Source organism: Pundamilia nyererei, unplaced genomic scaffold, assembly GCF_000239375.1.
Source record: "Pundamilia nyererei isolate P.nyererei 1_Seehausen unplaced genomic scaffold, PunNye1.0 scaffold00144, whole genome shotgun sequence".
Lineage (NCBI taxonomy): Eukaryota > Metazoa > Chordata > Actinopteri > Cichliformes > Cichlidae > Pundamilia > Pundamilia nyererei.
This window is the reverse complement of record NW_005187545.1, coordinates 786835-807535: the sequence shown is the minus strand read 5'-3', so window position 1 is coordinate 807535 and position 20701 is coordinate 786835. Positions and strand designations below refer to the sequence as shown.

Sequence of the window (20701 nt, the reverse complement as noted above, 5' to 3'; positions counted from 1 at the left end):
ATAATTATTATTATTTGGCTTTATTTTATTTTTAGGTCTGTCTTTTCTGAACTACTTTTAAAAAAAGATAATAGTTTCAACTTTTAGTTTTTCTTTAACAGTAAGATTGTTAAACCTGAATCTCATTGCATGTGTTTTTACAACCCTTAAATAAAGATGCAGCAAAGTAGTAAGTTTAATATTCAGATATTAGAGTTCTTCAGAAACTTTCGAAACTCTAAAAGAACATAAAAGTTGTCCGCTGTAATAATAGTGTCTTTAAAGTTTGTAATGATTACTTGTGCTTTTTCAGGGGTCAGTAATACTCGATTCTGCTCTACTCTATAATTCTATGGTTCTTTTTTCAGTTCTTACCAAACTTGGCTCAAAAAATGGAAGTGAAAGTGTGACATATGCTGAGTTTGTTTGTTGCTTTGTTGCAGGAAGTTGAGAAACTGACATTTGTAATACTCAACATCTGCCATCATAGAGTAACATGTGCAGCAAATTAGGATTTTCTTTTTGAAATTTGACACTTGAGAAATCAGAGTTTTGGCACGATTGTCAGCTGACAATTTCATGTGCTAGCAGTATGTGGTATAGTATATTATTCTTACTTTTGTATCTATAGTACTGTGCAATTGTTTTAGCCAGGTGAGGAAAAATGCTGGAAACAAAGAATGCTTTCAAAAATGGAAGTGTTAATCCTTTATTTTCCTTCTGTCTCTTAATGTAATCCCAGACACATTTGATGATGTTGAGATCAGGGCTCTGTTGGGGCTATACCATCACTTCCAGTACTTCTTGCTCTTCTTCACGCTGAAGATAGTTCTTAATGACTTTGGTTGTATGTTTGGGGTCATTGTCTTGCTGCAGAATACATTTGGGGCCAATAAATAATCATTTATATTTCTGAAAGCATTTTTTGTTTACAGCAATTTTCACAATTTGCCTAAAACCTTTGCACAGTAGTGTATATAAAAAAGAAATAATAACAACAATAATATCAATAAGGTCACCAGAACTGCTTTCAACTACTGAAAAATTAAATAAATAAAAAAAATAAAACATAAGAACATTTTTATATCAAACTGACTCTGACAGATTGCTCTGTGCATTCATGTCAAGCAGGTGAATCATTAACACTCTGTTAACCAGATTATCCAAAGGATCATTGGATTGAGCCACTACCAGAGTCCTTAACCGCACATGGAAACTTGAACATCTATTGAAATAACTTAATTGGCTCTCAGTTCCACACTGAATTATCTTTAACTTCCTTCTATTTAACCCAGTGAGACCTCTCATGTCATCAGGCGCAGATCTTTTAACTACTTCTAACCACACAGCAAAGTGTGCTTTCAGAAACTGTGGTCCTGCTTCTTTGCAACGATTTGTCCGCTGACCTGAGGTCAATTATAAGTGTGTTTACATTCAAAAGCAGACTCAAAACCCTTTTTACTTTCATAGACTTACACTGTATGTGTTTGTGTGTGCGTGTTCGCTTGAATTTTATGTTTTTGTAACGTTTTCTTTTGTTGTTTTTATTGCCCTACGTACAGATCCGTGTAATTTTGATGTCTATCTTTTATAGGAAGAACATTGAGTTTACGTGTACTAAAATGTGCTCTACAAATACAATTCCTTGACAATTCATTGACATTGACCTCTTGTGTTTAAGTTTACAGTGTTCACATCAGTGCCAATCAACATTTTGTAGTCCAATTTAAGGTATTTTAAATATGGCTTCAACACATTTTAACCCTTGCGAAAGTCTTCTTCTAGGTTATTCTTGCCTTCTCTGTGCAACTTGGTTAGATGCGTTCGTTGTGTGTTGCTGTAGTGGTTTTTTGGCCACATGACAAGATAAAAATTCTGTGAATTAATCTGGCTCAGAGGTTAATATTTCACGATATTACACCAGCACCCATAGTTTTGAAGTCGGTGTGTACCATCAGTGGAGGTGTAACAAGGTGTATGCAGAAAACTCCGCAGCGGTTTGTGAAGCAGCACCCACTCCCCGAATTTAGCGGGCGGCGCTGTAATATTAAACAAGCTTCCACCGTGTCTTTGCGGGGTTGTCTGCCATCAGAGGAGATCAGTTGGCTAGCGGAACAACAGCAGCAGCAGCAGCGAAGGGTTCAGATTCAGAGCCCGAGACCGAGATTTATCACTGTATTCAGTCCTTATCTGAAACCGAAGGTAAAGTAGCCGTTCTTTCAGCGTGAAGAACCGGCTTATCTACGATAATGTGCACGGTAGGCTGAAGTCAGATATGTATCGTGGATGTGAACTCAGGAGTCTAAGAAAACCGTAGCGGTGTTAGCTGTTAGCTAGCTTGTTCGGCGGAAACGGATTTGTCGTGGATTAGCTAAAATGCTTAACGGTGTAGGGCATCGCTGCTCAAATCTTAAACGAGTTGTTTGTGTGTGTGTTTTTCTTTTTAACAAAATAGGTAGATTGGGATAGCAGTAATTGGCTCATTCGGCTGACTAACAAAAATACTTTTAGTACATTCAGTTAAGCGTGTACTCGTGTTTAGCTTAAAGCGTTCCCTGGCATCAGTAGTTTCCTTTAAGAATTAGCTACAGAAAAGGATTAGTTTGAACAACAGTGGGGGGTGTCTTAGCCTTTTGGTGCCCACCATCATTACATTCTTTTCTCACCATTGATTTGGAAGTTCCTATAGGGTTCCCGTAGGGATAGAGATGTTTGTGTAAGACATTATGTAACGAGAAGACATGTGCTCGTGTTGTTATTTTTGTTGCTACCCAGAAATGTGTGTGTGGTGGTTGTTGATGGGCAGATGAATTTGATAGGCGAGCAGATCAGTCAGTAGCTAACAGCTGCTGTGTCCTAGCCCGTGACCGTCCAGTTCATAATTACTATGTGCAGACAGGCTTTCTACGGTGGGCACAAAAGTCTGCCAGCCTCTGTCAAATTATTGTTTAAAATAGATCATTAGTTGTTCAGCTGTTTGTTTAAGTGAGGCAAAGTAAACAAATTTACACATGTTCCAATTTAAAGCTATTCCATGAGTTTGATCACCTGTTCAGTGTCCCGTGCCATACAATAATGCTAATTCCTTGTCTCCACAGGTAACTGGTCTTTTATGGAATGACCACCTCGCAGAGATATATTGAATCCAAACCAGCGGGTAAGTTGACACGCTGCTGTCACCATGCATAAGCCATGCATCGTTTCCACATGTGTTGATGTTCTGCTCTGCTGTCGTTGTCCCTTTTCACAAATGTGCATTAGCCCGGTTTGCTGACATGGAGTGGCAGACGCCAGCTGTGTCAGAGAAGTTCCAAAGCCGTTTTGGCCGCCGGCCCGGAACATCAGACAGCGGGGACACTGGTCTTGGCACATCAGCATCTGACAGTGCAGAAGGTGGTGACTTTTGCTTGTTCTTCCTCTGCCTGTAGTGCCTGTTGTGTAACATTGTTTTGAAGACTGTCTCACTGCAGTGACCTGAACACATCCATTAAACAGTGTTGGGTTTGTTTTTCTAATGGTTGTGCACCCTTAAACCTCTGTTCTTTAAAATTGCTCACTAGAAAGTTGAGCGCAGTCATGAAATATTTAAATTAGGTAATGCTTGGCACTTAACAATTTTGGGGAGATGAAGCTGGAACACACTGTGTTGTCCATGGTGTTGTTTCTAGGTCTATTTATAGGGTGATAAAATGTTCATGATTCACCGCTGATGCCTGGGACATTTACAGAGATACTCCCCAGCCAAAACTGACCCAAGGTGCAGCTTGTACTGCTCCAGAGTTGAGGTTAAGTGAGAGGAGATGTTTGAATGCCAAGGCTGTACCTTGCCTGTGGCGGGAATATCACTGCTTTCACATTGTTCTGTTTAAAATGGGAATCTCCCAATGGTTTGATAGCTTGTGTGTGCATGCACTAGTGGAAAAAATAATGGACTGAAAGGCTGTGTTTAATGGATGGCCAGCTGGGATGGGTGGTCCCTGTTTCCAAAGGAAACATTACAAAATAATAGGCTGCAGAGTAGCAGCACTGTAGGCTTTGGGCTGGTATTTATGGGTGGATTGCCAGGCAATTGTCAAGGACAAGGAAAAATATTAGTGAGGTGATGGTGTCCCAGCACACTGAGTAAACTGATGGTTATTTTGGTGCTCTCCCTGTCACTATGGTGAATTAAACAATCTCTGCTCCTGGCTTTTTATCAGTTAGCTTTAAGAGAACCTGTGGAGTTCTTTTTAAAAAAATTTCTTTATTTAACCAGGAAAAAATGTCTTCAGAGTGTCCTGGCCAAGAAAGACAACAGTACAGTCAGTGGAGCATAAAACAAATAACACACAAGCAGAGATACAATAAGAAACAACCAAAACTTTCAAACTTCCAGTAAATACCAGTTATTAGTGTTAGTAGATGCATGCGTTCTGTCTTTGAAATAAATGAAAGCAGATGCCATTGAGGTGGCCAGGGTTATCTTACACCTCCTGAACATGTTAATCGCTGAGCTCGGCGCTTGTAAGACAATATTCCTATAACGGTCAGAGCTGTATTCAAGCGAATGGTTGGCAGGCTTGTTATTAGATACACTAATTGCTAGTTTCGCATTATTTTGTCCAACCCTCCACATGTTCATGTATTGAGTTGTGTTCCCTGAGCAAATTTCGTTTATAGCAATAGTTGTAAGCTATTACAGAGCTAAACTAGCAGCACTGACCCACTGTACAATCCTGAGTAGTTTGAGTGCTTTTCTGGATTTTTCTCTGGAAGTTTTGGTTTCCTGCCTTGGCTCATATCATATTCTCAAGATGTCAGTTTGATACGTTGAATAAAGGTGAAATTAAAATACAAAACAGAAGTCTCCAGACATTGTCTACAGTTTTGTGCTCTCCTTCAACAGACAGTTGTCCACTCTGTTCTCACATAGGCAAACTTGGAGCTGAGAGACTTTTCATTGGATGATATCTAGAAACGTTTCAGGCTATAGTGCATGTGGGAAACTGGCTTTAATATATCCAGTAATGCAGCTATTAGGCTTTTTTCCAACCACCTAGACTGATGGCAGTGCCTATAAATATAGCAGTTAATTAGGGTTTGGAATTAAACTGCTTCCAGTTTAGCACCAGTATCAAATTGTCCAGTCCATTGCATTCTTGTGGCTCCAAGCTGATCAGTGCCTTTTAATCTGGGCCTTCATGATTTCCTGACTTTTGCATATTTTATAGAGGGACATCAAACTCATGGAAAAAGGTTTTTGCACATCATAGTCACACACAGGCCTTCTAAAAAAACAAAACTCTGTTTCTAAACTGTGCTCAGATTCAGGTATAGTAAAACCTCTGTGTCTAAGCTGAAAAACTATGTACTTGGATGATTGATCATGAATCAATGAGGGTATTGATAAAGAATCAGACCAGCAGGCAGAAGAGATAATGACATTGTTAACAATGATATCTTATCAGTGTCTTTCACTAAAAGCTACGATAATGAGTTTTTAGAGTCACCGTGAAGTGGGAAATACACTCGATTTGGTATACAAATGAACAAGTTTTGGGTTTTTATGTCTTTGGGTAGGAATGTGTGTTGAGCAAACATCTAACAAAGGTTGTTCTTGCTGAGGAGTTCAGACATGTTCTAGCCAGTCGTGATTCAGTGGAGCCTTGAGGCGTCTTTTATATCAGATGTGTTATGTTTAAAAAAAAAAAAAAAAAAAGTTTGTTCTTTTTCCCCCCCACCCTATTTTGCCATGTTTGCTGTTTATTTTTGTGTGCAGTGATTATTCAGGGTGTCTTAATTTAAATCAGTTCTGGTTTAAACCGGTAAGAGGTAGAAGTATCCCATTCAGTATTTGACTTTGGAGGTACACGTGTGATGTGTGGTTCAGTGGGAGGAGGCAAGGTGCTTAAATAAGCGGCACCCACAGATTGCTCTGTAACTTGAGAGGTGGGTTATAAATACCCCCTAACCTTTCCTGCGTGTGCCTGTTTGTATGCGTTCGTTCAGGGCTCGGTAAAGGCGAGGTCTTCTGTTGGAGGACAATACAGCTTTGGGCTTGCTCGTCGGGCAGCTGTCAGTCTTGGCTTCACAGGTTGTTCTGTTGCTCTCAGGAAATGCAGAAGACTGTTCTGTGTTTTGATTTAAAGCGTTCTGCCGCTCTGCTCACTTCCGCTCGTTGTTAGAAAACATGCCACAGCCTCTAACACGTTTGCTGTGTTCGAGTGACTGCCCAATTTTCAGACTTCAACACTTCTCTGAGGTTCGTAGTGCTGGTAAAACAGTTGTGTAACGTGTGTTGAGGATTGTGGAGATGGCTGGTGTTGGGTTTTCCTGTGTTCCTAAAGTCATTTATCATCTCTGAAGCTTCCAGATTAACATTGCTGTGTGTGCTTGCTTAGTAAACTGGACTCTGTGTTTACTGAAGCTGTAGTACGCCATGTGTGTTGTCAAAATTTTGCTAATTATAGGGCTGAACTTTTTGACTGCCCTTCTGCAGTAACATATTTTTATAGTGGGTTATAATTGTACATGTTTCAGGCAGGTATCAGCAGGTTTATTAACACAGTGAACACAGGAAATGTTTGTCATGTAACACGGAGCTCTAATTCTGTGCAGTGCTTTAAGTCTATTATAAGCCTATTCCCTGAGTTGAGTCAGTCAAAGCCATTTAATTCTTTCAGCGGTGACACCTCATCATCAAAGTAGGCCACCAGTAAACCCTGCTGCATCTACTTTACACTGCTGACTGAAAATAGAGAAAATGGCCTGCGGTAGCGCTCCAGATATTTTGCACTGATTTAACAGGGAACATTTGTAGTGTGAGAGAAATCCTCTTAATGTTGTTTCTAATGTTTGTCTTCTTTTATTTTTTTTAAAGATTTCTGCAGTTCCAGCAGCAGCCCCTCTTTCCAGCCCATCCGCAGTCAGATCCCCATACCCACTGCACATGTCATGCCATCCACGGCCGGAGCCCCGGCCTCAAAGCCCCAGTCATGTGTCCAGGAGGACTGCCTGTCTTCAGCTGCAGGTCACAGATCTTCCTCTGGCTCCAGAACCCCAAGCGGCACCACGTCAAAGTCCTCCTCTCTCTCCAAATCAGCATCTTCGCCCAACTTGGATGCTGAAGTTGGCGTGGGAGGAGATCCCGTCGGGGTAAAGCCCGACTGCCTGAGTCGATACCGTAGTCTGGTGAATGGGCTGGACCACTCGCTTTTCCCAACAGACCATACGCGATTGGACGAGGGCCACAGGTTTGATACTCCTGCGGTGGAACCTACACTGAATCAGTCAGCCATTCTGGGTGGGTTATGCCCTGACATGAGACTCCGGTTACAGACCGGGATTAGAGACACTCCAGACTACGTGTCTGAGGCCTACAGAGGAAGTTTGGAGCACAGCTATAAAGTTCTGCCTGAAGCTAGGCCTGGCGTTCCTGGTACTGCAGAAGCCTCTAATCAAAGGGGCGGACAGCCTGGTGTGGCCGGATCTGCTGGAGTTTATACGAGTCCTCTTAGCCTTCAGACGCAGGCTCTGTTGAGAGAGCACGCAGGCTCCAAAGGTTATGAGCCGCTGCGGCAGGACAGATGCAGTGAACTTCCAAGCTGGCAGCAGCAACAGCAGCATAAACAACTGGAAAGCTTACGCTTGCAAATGGAACAAATGCAGGTATGTATCTCAATATAAAACATCTACTGCTGCAAGATTGTTGGTAAAGAAAGTGAGACCAACAAGTTTGGATTTCAAGTGTATCTTGTGACACTTTTTCCACACAATATATTTTGCTAGGTGGCAAAACAAAAAAGGCAGCTTTAAATGGGTTCAGATGTATCTGGGAAAATGTAAAAAACTGAAGATTTGTGGAGTAGCTGTTTGTTTGTAAAGATTAAAACTTGGCAAAAGAATAGCTTCTATACACAATGTATAGACTTTCCCATTTCTTTATTAATTACATATAAAATGTGGTCTAATACACATTTAAGTTTATTTTAAAACAGGATTTTAAACAGATCAATAACCAAAATGTAAATTTCAACTACTTCAACCAATTATATGCTGTCTGCAGATATATTTAATTATTCGATCTTTTGTTAACACTGACTTTTGTTATGTTTGGGAGCAGATGCTGACCGAGTGCCACTTTGAAGTGTGCTTTTAGCAGTTTATCAAATTTTTGCTTACAAATGAACACTTAAGTACACTAATGCAGTTTTTCTGGAACTAACACTGAACAAAAACAAGCTAAACCTGATCGTATTGAGAGGTAATTATACTATATGAACAGGCTGTACAACCTCTTGCTGATTCAAAGCCGAGATCGATGAGCTGCATTCACTCATTTCTAATACATAACGTTATTTATTGTATTTTAAATGCTTAGATATAATTTTTGTGTCCTTTCCCAATAAGCGTTTTTGTCCTCAACATACATAGCCTATTTGACATTAACAAAAGAAGTAGATGACAGGCTCGTGTTTCTTGGGAATATATTTGTTATGCCAGTTTATTTGTTCTGTCACCGTCAGGTGGCTAGCTGTGTGCAGATTTAAACCTGTTATGTTGTCAGCATAAACGTGGCGTGTGTGGCTCTAAAATTATAAGTATTTAATGTAAAGATGTTGGCACTAAAGCAGAAATCAAACAGGTACCAGAGCTTATTTATTGATCATAAGAATACTGATCAGCTCCAATGTTACCAGTTGTACTATTGGCAGTGAACAAATAAAGAAACTTGGTGTCCTTTACTATTGTTTTATTAATAATATATTGTCCAGTTTGTATTTCAAACTTTATAATTTGGGGTTTAGAATCAGAAGTTCATCTTCCCTGTTTCTCTATGTGCGTGAAGGCCATTGGCAGCTGCAGCACAGTGTAGCACGTACAAAGCTACACAATGAATTATGGTTCCTAAAGTCATAAGTACAAGTCTTTTGCATATAAAGGCAGAAACTCCAGCAGTCTGCCGGTAGCTTGAAGGGTTAATGATTAAAAGTAACCGTTTTGTCCTGAGTGCACACATGCATGACGAGCATCACTATCATTGTCTTTGTCCTGAATCCTGTTAATTTGTTTCTTATACAACATCAACAGTGAAAACACAAATCACCAAGTAGTGTTGATAAGACTAGTAGTACCATTACAACCTTAACATTAGTCATCTAAAGTTTTACTGGAAAACAAACTCTGCTGGCACTGCTAATTATTTCATAGCACAGTGACCCATGACCATGTGATTTGACAAAAAAGTAGTTGTTACTTTCGTGTTGCATATGAGTAATTGGATGTGTCTAGAGGTTATTCATGAGGCGTTTGCAGTACTCGGTACTTTAGAGCACTAGATCTGTTGTTGCTAACTCCTGAATTGTGTGAAAAAGTGGAAAGTATGCAGGTATGTCTCATCACTTGTCCGCCACTGTCAGTTAACACTGACACGTAATACATTTCTCCCTCTCTTGTTACAGCTAATGGGTGGAGGAATGGGTCAGTACCCACCTCTATACTCAACACCGGTTCACTCTGAGTCGGGCAAGTGGGACGCGCTGGTCAAAGCCAGCGAGAGCCTGCTAAAGGAGAAGGAGCTTATCATTGAGAGGTAAGTGTTTGTAATGGGTTCACTGCTTTTATTAAATTACCAAAACAAAGCTTTGTGAATGTTTGTGTTGTTGTTGATGGTTGGACTTGGTTGTGATCGCAGACAAAAGCAGCACATGGCCCAGCTGGAGCAGCGTCTGAGGGAAAGCGAGCTGCAGGTTCACGGAGCCCTCCTGGGCAGAGGAGCTTCTTATGGAGATATGTATATGCTGCGTCTACAGGTTAGTAAAAACATGCTCAGCCTCCAGAAAGCAACACTTAGGACTACTATACTGCTGTCATGTTGACTAACTGCACCCATATCTTACTCAGCTGAGTCTTTGATGTTGACTTGCAGGAGGCTCAGAGGGAGAACGCGTTCTTGAGGGCGCAGTTTGCAGAGCGCACAGACTCTGTTGTTCTGGAGAAAGCAGAGGCAGAGCGCAGACTCGCGGCAGTTGAGGCTGAGATGCGGCGACTGACTGAGAATCTGAAGGAAGCCTGCGAGAGGCACACGGAGGAGATGAAGAAACAGGAAGAAAGGGTTTGTGCTTACCCAACACGTCCTTATAAGAGTCATGCACACGAGAACCACAATATCGAGACTGAAAACCTTTAAACCCTAATGATGGCCAATGCAATGGTTGGTTTTTTTTTTTTGTTGTTGTTGTTGTTTTTTATATAAATAAAAACCCTGCCAAATACTTTGCTCTAGCATGTCCCAGTATTTGATATTAGCTAACAGCAGAGCAAAACACTTGACGTCCTTGAGCCCAAGGACATCAAGTGGGAAGTTGTCTCCCACACAAGAAACAATATGATGTAGGTAAAAATCGGTCAGGGTTAATCACTTGAAGCCTGAAGCACGCTTCCTCTTGTCATTAAACAAACTTCTTTGAAACTAAAAAGTAACGCTGGGTTTGTCATTTTCCTTTATTCATCATCAGATGATTGAGAAGGGCTGTAATCAGTATTGAGCAGCACATTTGGGTAATGTTATCAAATTAACGTGTGTTTATGTTTGCAGATCCGCAGTCGAGACAAGCACATCAGCAACCTGAAGAAAAAGTGTCAGAAGGAGTCGGAACTGAAGAGGGAGAACCAGCAGCGTATTGAGACTCTTGAGCGCTACCTCGCTGACCTGCCCACCTTGGAGGACTACCAGAACCAGAACAAACAGGTTAGGACACTAAACTTTAACTCCTTTTCGTTTGCTCAGGTGCACATGTGTTAATCATTAAACCTGCTCATGTTTGTTTGCTTTTTTTAAATAAGCTGTTGGAAGCTGAACATCAGGTAGCAGAGCTAGAAGGGAAAGTAAAAGAACTGGACGACTGTTTGGCGACGACAAACTCGCAGCTGAAGGAGAAAGACTCATACCTGGAGGAGCAGAAACGCAGGGAGAGGGACCTGCTGACCACCATTACTGAGTATGTGTACTCCTCTCTGTAGGCATGTTATTTCTCCTCGCTCTCAGTGTAAAAAGAAAACCTAATAACTGTGCATAATGAGTGTTCTGCGTTATTTTTGTCTTCATCAGTATGCAGCAGCGGGTACAGCAGGGCCTGGAGGATGGAGCCAGACTCCCTTCTCTGGATTTTGAGAAGCTTAGAGGAGAGAACAACAGTTTGAAAGAGGAGCAGCAGAGACTCAAAAAGGTCTGCTTGGTGTGGTCTTACATGTGCAAAGAAGGCTCACCTTTTCAGATCAGGGCAGAACACAAAGACAGGATTCAGAGTGTAAATATCACTGGATAAACTAGAATAACTAAGGACTATTTGTATGTAGGTTTATTAAAAAGTAATTTCTATCCCAAAGTAAAGATGCAGAAAGAACCCACTTTGTGCATTGACCTCAGATGACTCCTGAGCTTAGAGCAAGTTCATGTTCAGATGAGTTAGATTTACAGAGAAGTGAGTATTTCTCTGGGAAATGACTGTATTATGTGGTTTACAGCATGTTCTCTGCAGTGTGTACTGAATTTGCTGTGCTCATGTGTGCAAGTTAGATCAATAACATGGAAAATATCCAGCACATGCTGGTCGGTAACGCCTCATTGGTGCTTAAGTTGGTGTTGTTTTAATGCTCATTTCTTCTCTTTGCAGGTTATTGAGAAGCAACACAGGATGATGGAACAGCTTGGATCACAGATCCAGGTGTTTATCTCTTCATAGGGAATCTGAATGAGTGTGTGTTTGCTGTTTCTGTAGCGCGCAACATTTTTAAATCTGTTTTTTTTTTTCTTTTGCAGGCTTTGGAGGAGCAGATATCTCAGGAAGAAAGCAGCTCTCAGGCTCTCAGAGAGGAGGTGCTGGCCAAAGAGCAGAACATGTTAGAGCTCCACACAGCCATGAAGGAGGTGAGCTATATTAACCACCATCTCCAAAAAAGCACCAACTTTCTCAGTTTCTGTTTAATTTAGAAATCAGACCTCTGAGTGTCCTCAATAAAGCTCGACAGCTCCTAACACCGATGCCGATCATTGTGTTGTAGCTGTCGACCCAGAACCAGGAACTAATGGAGCAGAATTTGACGCTGCAGGAGCAGATGAGTGATCCAGAGCAAAAGTGCACTAACCAGGCTTCCTCTGTCCTGCAGCCAGCTGGGGCTAATCTCACAAAAAGACTGCATACTGAGATTGCTTCCTGCCTCAGTGACCTGCGCTCACTGTGCAGCATCCTAACCCAGCGAGCCCAGGGACAAGACCCCAACCTGTCCCTGCTCCTTGGCCTCACTTGTAAGCACTACTCGAGTTTTTATTTCTGACCTTCATCTTTTTCACTGTAGTGTTGAATTTGATGTTTAAATTAAATGTAATCGAATGAGAACCAATTATGCATTGTTTTTCCAGCACCCCCATCCGTGGCGGAGCACGGCGAGGACTGGATGAATCCTGAGGTGCTGCAGAAGAAGCTGGTCGAAGTCCAGCAGCTACGGCGCGATGTCGAGGAGCTGCGTAACGTAATACTGGACCGTTACGCTCAGGACATGGGAGAAAACTGCATAACTCAGTAACCTCGACAACCAGCCACGATGGAGGAAACTTGCGGGAACCTCTTCATCTCGGAGGACTCTTAACAGGCTTTTCTTCCACGCTTTGTTCCTGAATGTCAGAGGACTGGACTATAATTTCCTTGAAACGAGGACAAAGGAAAGCCCATATGGTTTAGCTTCTACTTCTCGACTGACTGCATGTCGAGTCTCAAGCCTGCCTGTAGCTCAGAGCCCCCACCTCCCCGCCCCCATCCCATTGAGTTCATCTATTTCAGTCCAAGGGCTAACAGAATATAACTTACCTCTAATACTTGATCCTTAAGCATTGTGTGTCTGTGTGTTTGTGTGCGCACGTGTGGGTTTTTTTTGTTTTTATAATGATGACGACATGATGCTGTCAGTTACCAAAACAGTCTTATACTTTTTGTCCTGCAAATATTAACTTATTTAAAATTTAATTTCCCTCCAAAGGGGAATTATCTGAGAAGTAGTTGACAATCAACTGAAAAAATTTAACCTTTGCTTTTTACTTTTGCTTTTTTTTTTCTTCCTTTTTTTAATGACTTTGCAAGGAAATGTTACTAATGCGCCATTTGAAATGGTGAACACTGTAATACTGGACTCTGCTGTGAGGTATGAGGCATAATAACTAAAAGAGGTTTAATACCAAATCAGCTTCTCACACCAACAGGCCTACCGTATACCAAAGAAACACCGGTCGAAGCAGTCGTGCAGGTGTGCGAGCACTCCTCGCTGCTGCAGGCTTCCTCCTGAATGAATTACCAACATGTGCCTTTCTGTCGCGTTTGCAACTGCAATGCTAATTTCATCCCAGACCAACCACAAAGGGCTGATTGCAGCTGACTCTTTCCAGTATAACCGTTCACTCAGTGTGTCAACCAGTAGGACAGTCAATACATTCCCTCTGACACTGAATGTAGTAGGAAAAAAAAACCGTGTTGCAAAGCTCGAGTTGGCCCTGGTAGATGATTAAAACACGGTGAAAGTCTGAGCGTAGATATAGCGTAGATTTCATGTCGATGACAGCAGACTCGCATTCAAGCAGAGCGGTGAACTGTTTGAGTAAATGTATGAATGAGAAACAGTATTAATCTTCAGTATTATTTATTGTTATTTTAGGGTTTTTTTGTTTGCATTGAAAACTCGGTGTGAAAGTTTTCTGGGTCTTCCTAACGTGTTGTTGCTGTAATAATGTGCTAACGTGTCTCAGCAAGCATCCACAGTGTGCAAAGGTCCCATGAAGTGTCTGTTAGATTGTATTATTTCTTTGTGGTTTGAGGTGTGATGAGATGGGATGTTCCTTCAGGCGTTTTGACTGTGGAGGTGACTGTGGAGGGGTTGGCTGGATCACCCCATAATCACGGGTCACATCGAAGTGAATGGAGTTTTTGTATTTGTCCTGACGGTGAGATAAGCCATTTAAAAGGGGAAAACAAAAACGAAAAAGCATGACACTTTATGGGAAGAGAAAGGGATTTTAACATAAAAATATGCAACAATGACTTTTATTATTCTGAACACCACCCAGGGACACACAAGCCATTTTTCATTTCATGGGACCTTTAAACTTGAGTAGCACAAGATTTCTCTTTGAAAAGTCGGGCTCCGCATGCCTTAACATCTCAAATGTTTTGCAAAAGGGAAAAAATATGTTTATATTTTCATACTTTTGTCCTTGTTTGTATTTGCATATTTTAGAAATAAAGATTTTCGACACTTGGTTTTGTTTTAATTGGTCTCAGATTGCTTTTATTTGTTTAACTTTGCAGAGAAAGGATGAAAAGACCAGACTGTTCCTGCAGATGTGTCAGCTGCACATTCATAATGAGTCCAGGGAAGAGATTGTCCTTTAAAAGACACAAATTAGGAGATTATGTCCTACCACCAGCAGCCTGAACCTTACTTTTATGTTTACTCAGAATTATGAACGTATCATCCAAGTATTGCAGCAGAAACAGAGACTCATCAGACCATGCGACATTCTTCCAGTCTTAATCGTAACTTCAGCGTCCTGGTCTCAGCTGGCAGCAGCCGGTGTGGTCCTCACCTGCTGTAGCCCACCTGCTTAAAGGTTCTGTGTGTTGTGTGTTAAGAGATGCTCTTCTGCATATTGTGGTTGTATCAAGTTACTGCTCCTTTCCCATAAGCTCTAAGCAGTCATTCTATTTTTCCTATTTCACCCAGAGAACTGCTGCTCACTGAACGTTGTCTCTGAACTTTAGAGATGGTTGTGTGGAAAATCCCAGCAGACCAGCCCATCTGGCACTAACCGTTCTGATGATCTGTTTGAACTTTAGCAGGTCAGCTTGAGCATGTCTACGTGCACTGAATTGCTGCCATGTGATTATCTGATTAGATATTGGTGTTAATGATCTGTGTCCCTGTTAAGATAAGAGCAAAGGTATAAGAAACAAAAGGAATAATGGCTCATTGGGATTTTATTTCAGTGTCATGGGTTTGTGAATGCTTTTGGCCTCACTGTCACAGAACACAGTCGTCATTAATAACATTAATAACACCTTTACTTCTGCTCATGCTCCGCTCTGCTGTGAACAGCACTGATGTAACAAGATAAAAGTAATTCTTTAATCTTTAACAGCTTTGTGGACGTCGGCCAGTGAAGGATCGGGTTTCCTCTGTCGCAGCAGTAGAGTGGCGTTTGTCACGATTCCACGCGACTGGAGCGTCTGACCATCATCATCATAGTTGCACTGTGGGTATGCGCTGATGATGTCATAACTGGGCACACCGCCCCTTCTGTAGTGCAGCGACAAACAAAGAGCAGGCTGGGTCACGTGATTGTAAAAGCAGCGGTGCGGTCAGTGCATTGAGATGTGTCCTCACCTGTGTTTGTCCAGGAACCTCCGCAGGTCACCGACTGTTTCCGACGGGGACATTTTCACTATGTAAGTGTGACTCCCGTCTTCTGACTTCACCTTGAGAGTGATGACATTACAGGCAGGCTGGTAGGCGCTGAAAGCCTGCAGTCTGGTGGCAGCCATGATGCATTATGGTTGTTAGAAAAATGTGGGTGAAAACTGGAGCGTTGCATCACAAACACGGTCACCAGCTGATGGCTGCCCTCATTTTCAGATCAGCACATACAGTAATCTCTACAATCTGGACGATCAGTGGCCAAATCGGGATTTAAGCAGGTCTTACATCAAGTGTGGTGTTCTTAAATTCCTTTAACCCACTTTGTACTTGTCATTTTTTTCATGTGGTATTCATTTGGTATGGCAAATGTTTTTAAGCCATGCTTATTTGCACAGCATGAGTTTGTGATGACTGACACCCTCTGGTAAGTCTGTTAACTGGCAGATTAGACAAATATTTATGCTATACACATAAAAAATAAAAGAGAACATTTGGTTTACCTCTCAGTACTCGCTTGCAGTGACGGTGTATCTATCAGTATCACTGAACTGCTGCTGTCCACATCAGATGTACCCTGGTAGAAGCACACTGATTTTCAGTGCTGTCTTATATATACATGAGGACTTAACCATTAGGCCCTCTATAAAGATTTTCCCAAGTGTTGCTAAACAGAGAAACAGTGGAACTGAAATCAGAGATTTGTGCAGGCCTTTAATGACACTAATGACAATTAATGTTGATTTTGGCCTTCTGGAGCCTGGTCTTCACCGGGGGTGACTATGTTTTGGGGCACTGTCGTGCTTAAAGACAAAGCAACAACCCAGACACAGGTTTACTGGTGACTGCTTGAGATTTTGCTCCCAAATCTTCACATATCCTTTTATTTTGATTTCTTCCACCTTGAAGAGATTCCCAGTTCCAGACACAACATAATACTGCCACCACTGTGTTTCAATGTGGGGACGTTGTTCTTTGCTTTATATGTCTCTCACTTCTTTCTCCAAACATAAAAAGCATCTCTTTGGCCAAAGAGCTCTAGTTTTGTCTCATCTGATCAAAGCATGTGCTACTAGTATCTAAAATCTTTCTCCAGGTTGTCCTTCAGTGAAGTTTGGCATGAAGTTATCTGTTCTGCAGAAGTGGAGTTTTTCTTGTTCTGCAGCTTTGCAGTCCATTCCTGTGCTGGATTCTAGTGATTATCTTCTTTGAGACTATAATTCACGACTCGAGTAAGTCTGAACGGATTTCTTTTGTTTTTGGTAGCATGCTTTCTCAGGTGGCAGCTTGAAGTTTTTATAATGTGAGAAAATTGGAAGCTAACTCTCAGTTTCAACTTCTTAGCTTCGAGCATTACAACGTTAAAGCTCATCATTGCACAGCAGTAGTGCCTGCTATGGTTTTTCAGGGAACTAATAATACTGATCCTGGTAATTTTTGCTTTTTTCTGAAATGGTAATAATAGTTGATGCTTTATAAAGAAAACTACAATGTTTACAAATGTTATGTTAAAAATTCCTTGGTCTGTTTAAAAAAGCACTCGGAAAAATGTTGACGAAGCTTTTAAACTTTGTAGGGTGGCTGGTAATTTTGTCCTCATCTGTATATTTGTACAAACAGATAATTGCTGCTTCTCTACGACTCACCTGCAGCTTTGCCCTCAGCGAGTTCCTGATATCAATCACTCGGCCGGCCTTCACCACCAACTTCGGCAACTTGTTCAGGAACTGATCTGTGGTCAGCTTCTTGCCTTTGAATCAGAAGAAAACATGAGAATGACAGCAAAGTCTCTGAGGATCTGCACCGCGGCTTTGATCAGGGTGACGTTTGCAGAACAGACCGGGGAAGTGAGAACTCAGCGAGCTTGCTGATTCATCTTTGTCCCCACAAACAGCCTGTCCTTCACCAGGAAACGTTTCCCACGGGAGCCTAGAGTTGAATTCCTCGTATCGCCTGTCATGAAGCTGCAAAGAGAATTTTTGTGAAGACAGTCGATTGTTCCCAAAAACAAAATAAGAAGAAGAAACTGAGACTCACCTCAAAAGGTACACCATCCGGAAATCTTTCTTGAAGCTCAGATGGAAAATAGCCATCCATTAGATCTTGCATGCACTGCTGCAGGGACCAAGAGTTTACTTTTAACCAAGGAAAGATTCCAGTTTAATATAGACTTTGATTTTCCTTTTTTTAGTGTAGCTAACCTGCGTGCTGTGCTCCTGATATGAGCGGAAAGGACCATCAAACATTACAATGCCATTCCTGTAGAGCCTCAGTGGAATGGGATCCTTTTTTGCCAGCTGTGCTCCTGTCGCTGTCATTTGCACAAAAGACTCTCCTTCCCCTAGGAAGACGTTCAGTTCTCTGATCCTCTGCAGCACGAGATCAAAGTTTATGTGGAAGCCTCTGCCACCAGAAGTCTCTGCAGAAGACAACAAAACAAAACAAAAACAGCACAGCTTTAATATACAAAAGACACGGAGGGATTGCAGGTCTGCAGGACTGGTGGATCTACCTCGCTCTGCAGGATCACCAGAGTCTGTATCTCCCACCCAGATCAAACCATAATCATTCAGAAAGTCCTGCAACAACGACAGCAGCTCAGTGAAACCTCCACACTGATAAAATCACGATCTCATACTTTATGAACACACCTTACTCACCTCCATCTCATGCACTTGATTTTGCAGTTGTTGGCACCGGCTTTCGAGATCATCTCTGCTCCTCGGGTCATGCGTGCTTCCTAAATCCACACAATCATGGATTTAGGATTGTGTGATCGACTTAACATAAATCGAACTCAAGTCTGTGCCTGCTGTAGGTAATTACCTGACTTCTCCTGAACCCTCAGCTTCTCCTCTAAATCTGAAATCTCTTTATCCTTGGGAGGAATGATGAAACCATAAAGTGAGGTTTAAATATGTTTAAAGGATGGCTGGCAGTTTTGGTATTCGTTGAAGGGGTTGCATGCTCACTTTGCGCTCTATCTCCTTTGCCTGGCTCCTCACTGTTTTCTCCAGGAGGGTCACTCGCTGCATCATGGCAGACATGAGGTCAAAGTTGGTCGGAGGACACCCTGGAAACCAGCAGTTAAGTATTAGAAAAATAAAACGTATAATCATTTTGTATGTGATAAATAAAAGAAGATATATTAACACTGGAATATGAAGCATTGTGTTAATGCCTACCTTTCTTTAATGGAGCTCCCGTATTTGAGGTGGAGGCTTCGTTGGTTGTAGTGTGAGCGTAATCAGAAGACTCATCGGCCAATTCAGCCTCAAATTCTAAAAACAAAAAGTATCATGGTTATAAAAGATGTTTTGCTATTTTTTCAACTGGAAAAGTTACCTGATAAACTTATGATCAGTTTCTCCAGTAAGATATAATTGTTATTATTCGTCAAATGTGAGGATTTGCTGCATTTTGCTCATCACAGTTTAAGTTATTTATGTTGTGGACACATGAATACTGTTAGATCTCCACACACTTTAAATCAAACAATCACAGTGTGACTAAAGTGCAGACTTTCAGCTTTAATTTGAAGGGTTTAGAAGGGAAGTAGTTCTAGTTCTAGCTGGGATGTATTTATTTATTCTGTCCTTGTACTTTACTGAATTTGCAGCGCTGCTGGTGATCTGTGAGTGCATCGTTACCTTTCAGCAGATTCCTCCTGAAAGGAACTTTTGATTTGCTCCTGCAGGTCGAAGAAAATTAAGTGTGGCGACACGATTGATACGTTTATTCTGCACAATAAAACTACAGTCCAGTTTCTACCTGTGTGGAGTTAATCACCTACCCTTGGTCTTTGTGAGCGCCCTGCAGAGGAGTGCGTTTGGTTTTCTTTAGCATCGACAAAGGAGAGCTCATTTTAAATCCAAAGCCTGAATATCCCACACTTATTTCTTCTTTGGACTTCTTTCTGTTCAGAGAATGAACTATAACAGAGGTTCAGAGGGATTTCCGGTGTTTTCTCAGTTTGTGTGGAGTCCGTTTCCAATAGCAACAATGTAACGTATTAAGCGAAGTCTGCAGAAGTGCCTGTTTCATCCAGAGGAGGTCGCTCTTTCTGTCCTCACTTTAAAATTATTAATTCATTTCCAAACTAAGTGATTGTAGTTTTTTTTAATGTGAGAAGTCATAAATATTTAATGTTTTATTCATCATAATAAGATGTAATATGAAATGTAAGCACTGGTGATGTCATGTTGGGAAACTAATGAGACAGAAAAACAAAACAAAAAAGCCTTTTTTTCATGAAAGATAAACAAACATTGATGAGTGGTGTTTCCTAAATTTGCCTTTACTATTTAGATGCCGTTAACCATGGATACTCAGAATTTATGACGGCAGCAACTAATCTTTGCCATAACATTTTTTCTTCCCAATTTTGACATACAGACATACCGCTCAGGCGGTAAAGTCATCTACTGATCGGAAGGTTGGTGGTTCGATTCCTGGCTTCCCCTAGTCTGCATGCCAAATATCCTTGGGCAAGATATTAACCCCAAATTGCTCTCCGATGCATCCATCGGAGTGTGAATGTGTGTGAAAGTTACTTAGAAAGCACTTAGAACAATGTGCTTGTGCGAATGGGTGAATGCACAAGTTGTGTAAAGCGCTTTGAGTGCTCAGAAGAGTAGAAAAGTGCTATATAAGAACCAGTCCATGTACCATTTATGGTAGAGGTGGGCAGATTGATCAAAATAGCGATACCAAAGCTTGTATTGGTATCAGATCAACACTAGCGCATTAGATTGATACTTTTTTGCCCTATCCTCTAAGTTCAGTATTGAGCCCACTGAATTGTATTAAATTTTTTGGGGGAAAATAAAAAATAAAAACACCTTTTCTGTTGAATGTCACATTTATTTTATTTATAACCGATAGTACAGAAGTTGGTCCAAAGCCCTTTAGAGACAGGCACATTTACGTCACAGATCTCCAAAATAAAAGGTTTTGTTGTGCAAACAAATTACTGTGGAAATAATTAGTGGTTTAGTGATCATCTGTGCGTTTAATACACATTATTAGTCATATTTAAAGAACATATTCAACTGGATACACAATAAAATAGTACCTTCAGAAGAAATCTAATTACTTGTATAACCTAAGAATAATTCAGTGTCTAAGAATAATTCAGAATTAATAACCACAGTTTTCAGTTTAACCCTTGTGTGGTGTTCGTATTTTTGTTACTCAGCCAGTGTTCATGGGTCTGGTGGACCCGCTAGAGTTTTGGCTTTCCAAATTAACACTATCAAACAATTTTATGTTAAATTACTCAACA

The 20701-nt window shown here is 41.2% G+C and overlaps 2 protein-coding genes and 1 long non-coding RNA gene across 8 annotated transcripts; 2 read left to right on the top strand and 1 right to left on the bottom strand.

Annotated features, from left to right (window-relative positions):
* Positions 1-2049: 2049 nt before the first annotated feature.
* cep85 (centrosomal protein 85) lies at positions 2050-14207 on the top strand. 4 transcript variants are annotated; one of them, XM_005744456.1, is made up of 14 exons: positions 2050-2181; positions 3078-3136; positions 3241-3372; positions 6839-7626; positions 9420-9550; positions 9653-9770; positions 9887-10072; positions 10556-10708; positions 10804-10958; positions 11069-11186; positions 11634-11684; positions 11780-11887; positions 12127-12265; positions 12380-14207. In XM_005744456.1, the coding sequence occupies exons 2-14, from the start codon at positions 3097-3099 to the stop codon at positions 12541-12543; spliced, it is 2283 nt and encodes a 760-aa protein (XP_005744513.1). In that variant the 5' UTR covers positions 2050-2181; positions 3078-3096; the 3' UTR covers positions 12544-14207. The 4 variants fall into 4 exon arrangements, with proteins under 4 accessions (XP_005744513.1, XP_005744510.1, XP_005744511.1 ...); XM_005744453.1 differs by having other exon boundaries at positions 12022-12265; XM_005744454.2 differs by having other exon boundaries at positions 2177-2237; positions 12022-12265.
* Positions 14208-15043: 836 nt separating this feature from the next.
* On the bottom strand, positions 15044-19534 carry ubxn11 (UBX domain protein 11). 3 transcript variants are annotated; one of them, XM_005744450.2, is made up of 14 exons: positions 19211-19534; positions 19068-19108; positions 18603-18698; positions 18390-18490; positions 18244-18295; positions 18078-18163; positions 17930-17996; positions 17619-17836; positions 17455-17532; positions 17258-17381; positions 17064-17167; positions 15921-15994; positions 15388-15531; positions 15044-15300 (listed from the first exon to the last, which is right to left on the bottom strand). In XM_005744450.2, exons 1-14 carry the CDS (start codon positions 19279-19281, stop codon positions 15129-15131), a joined length of 1428 nt encoding a protein of 475 aa, XP_005744507.1. In that variant the 5' UTR covers positions 19282-19534; the 3' UTR covers positions 15044-15128. The 3 variants fall into 3 exon arrangements, with proteins under 3 accessions (XP_005744507.1, XP_005744508.1, XP_005744509.1); XM_005744451.2 differs by having other exon boundaries at positions 18078-18157; positions 19211-19533; XM_005744452.1 differs by lacking the exon at positions 19068-19108 and having other exon boundaries at positions 19211-19271.
* On the top strand, positions 15388-17100 carry LOC102206611 (uncharacterized). Its single transcript, XR_312028.1, has 3 exons — positions 15388-15449; positions 16514-16649; positions 17038-17100. It is a non-coding gene; the product is annotated as an uncharacterized LOC102206611 (long non-coding RNA).
* Positions 19535-20701: the final 1167 nt, after the last annotated feature.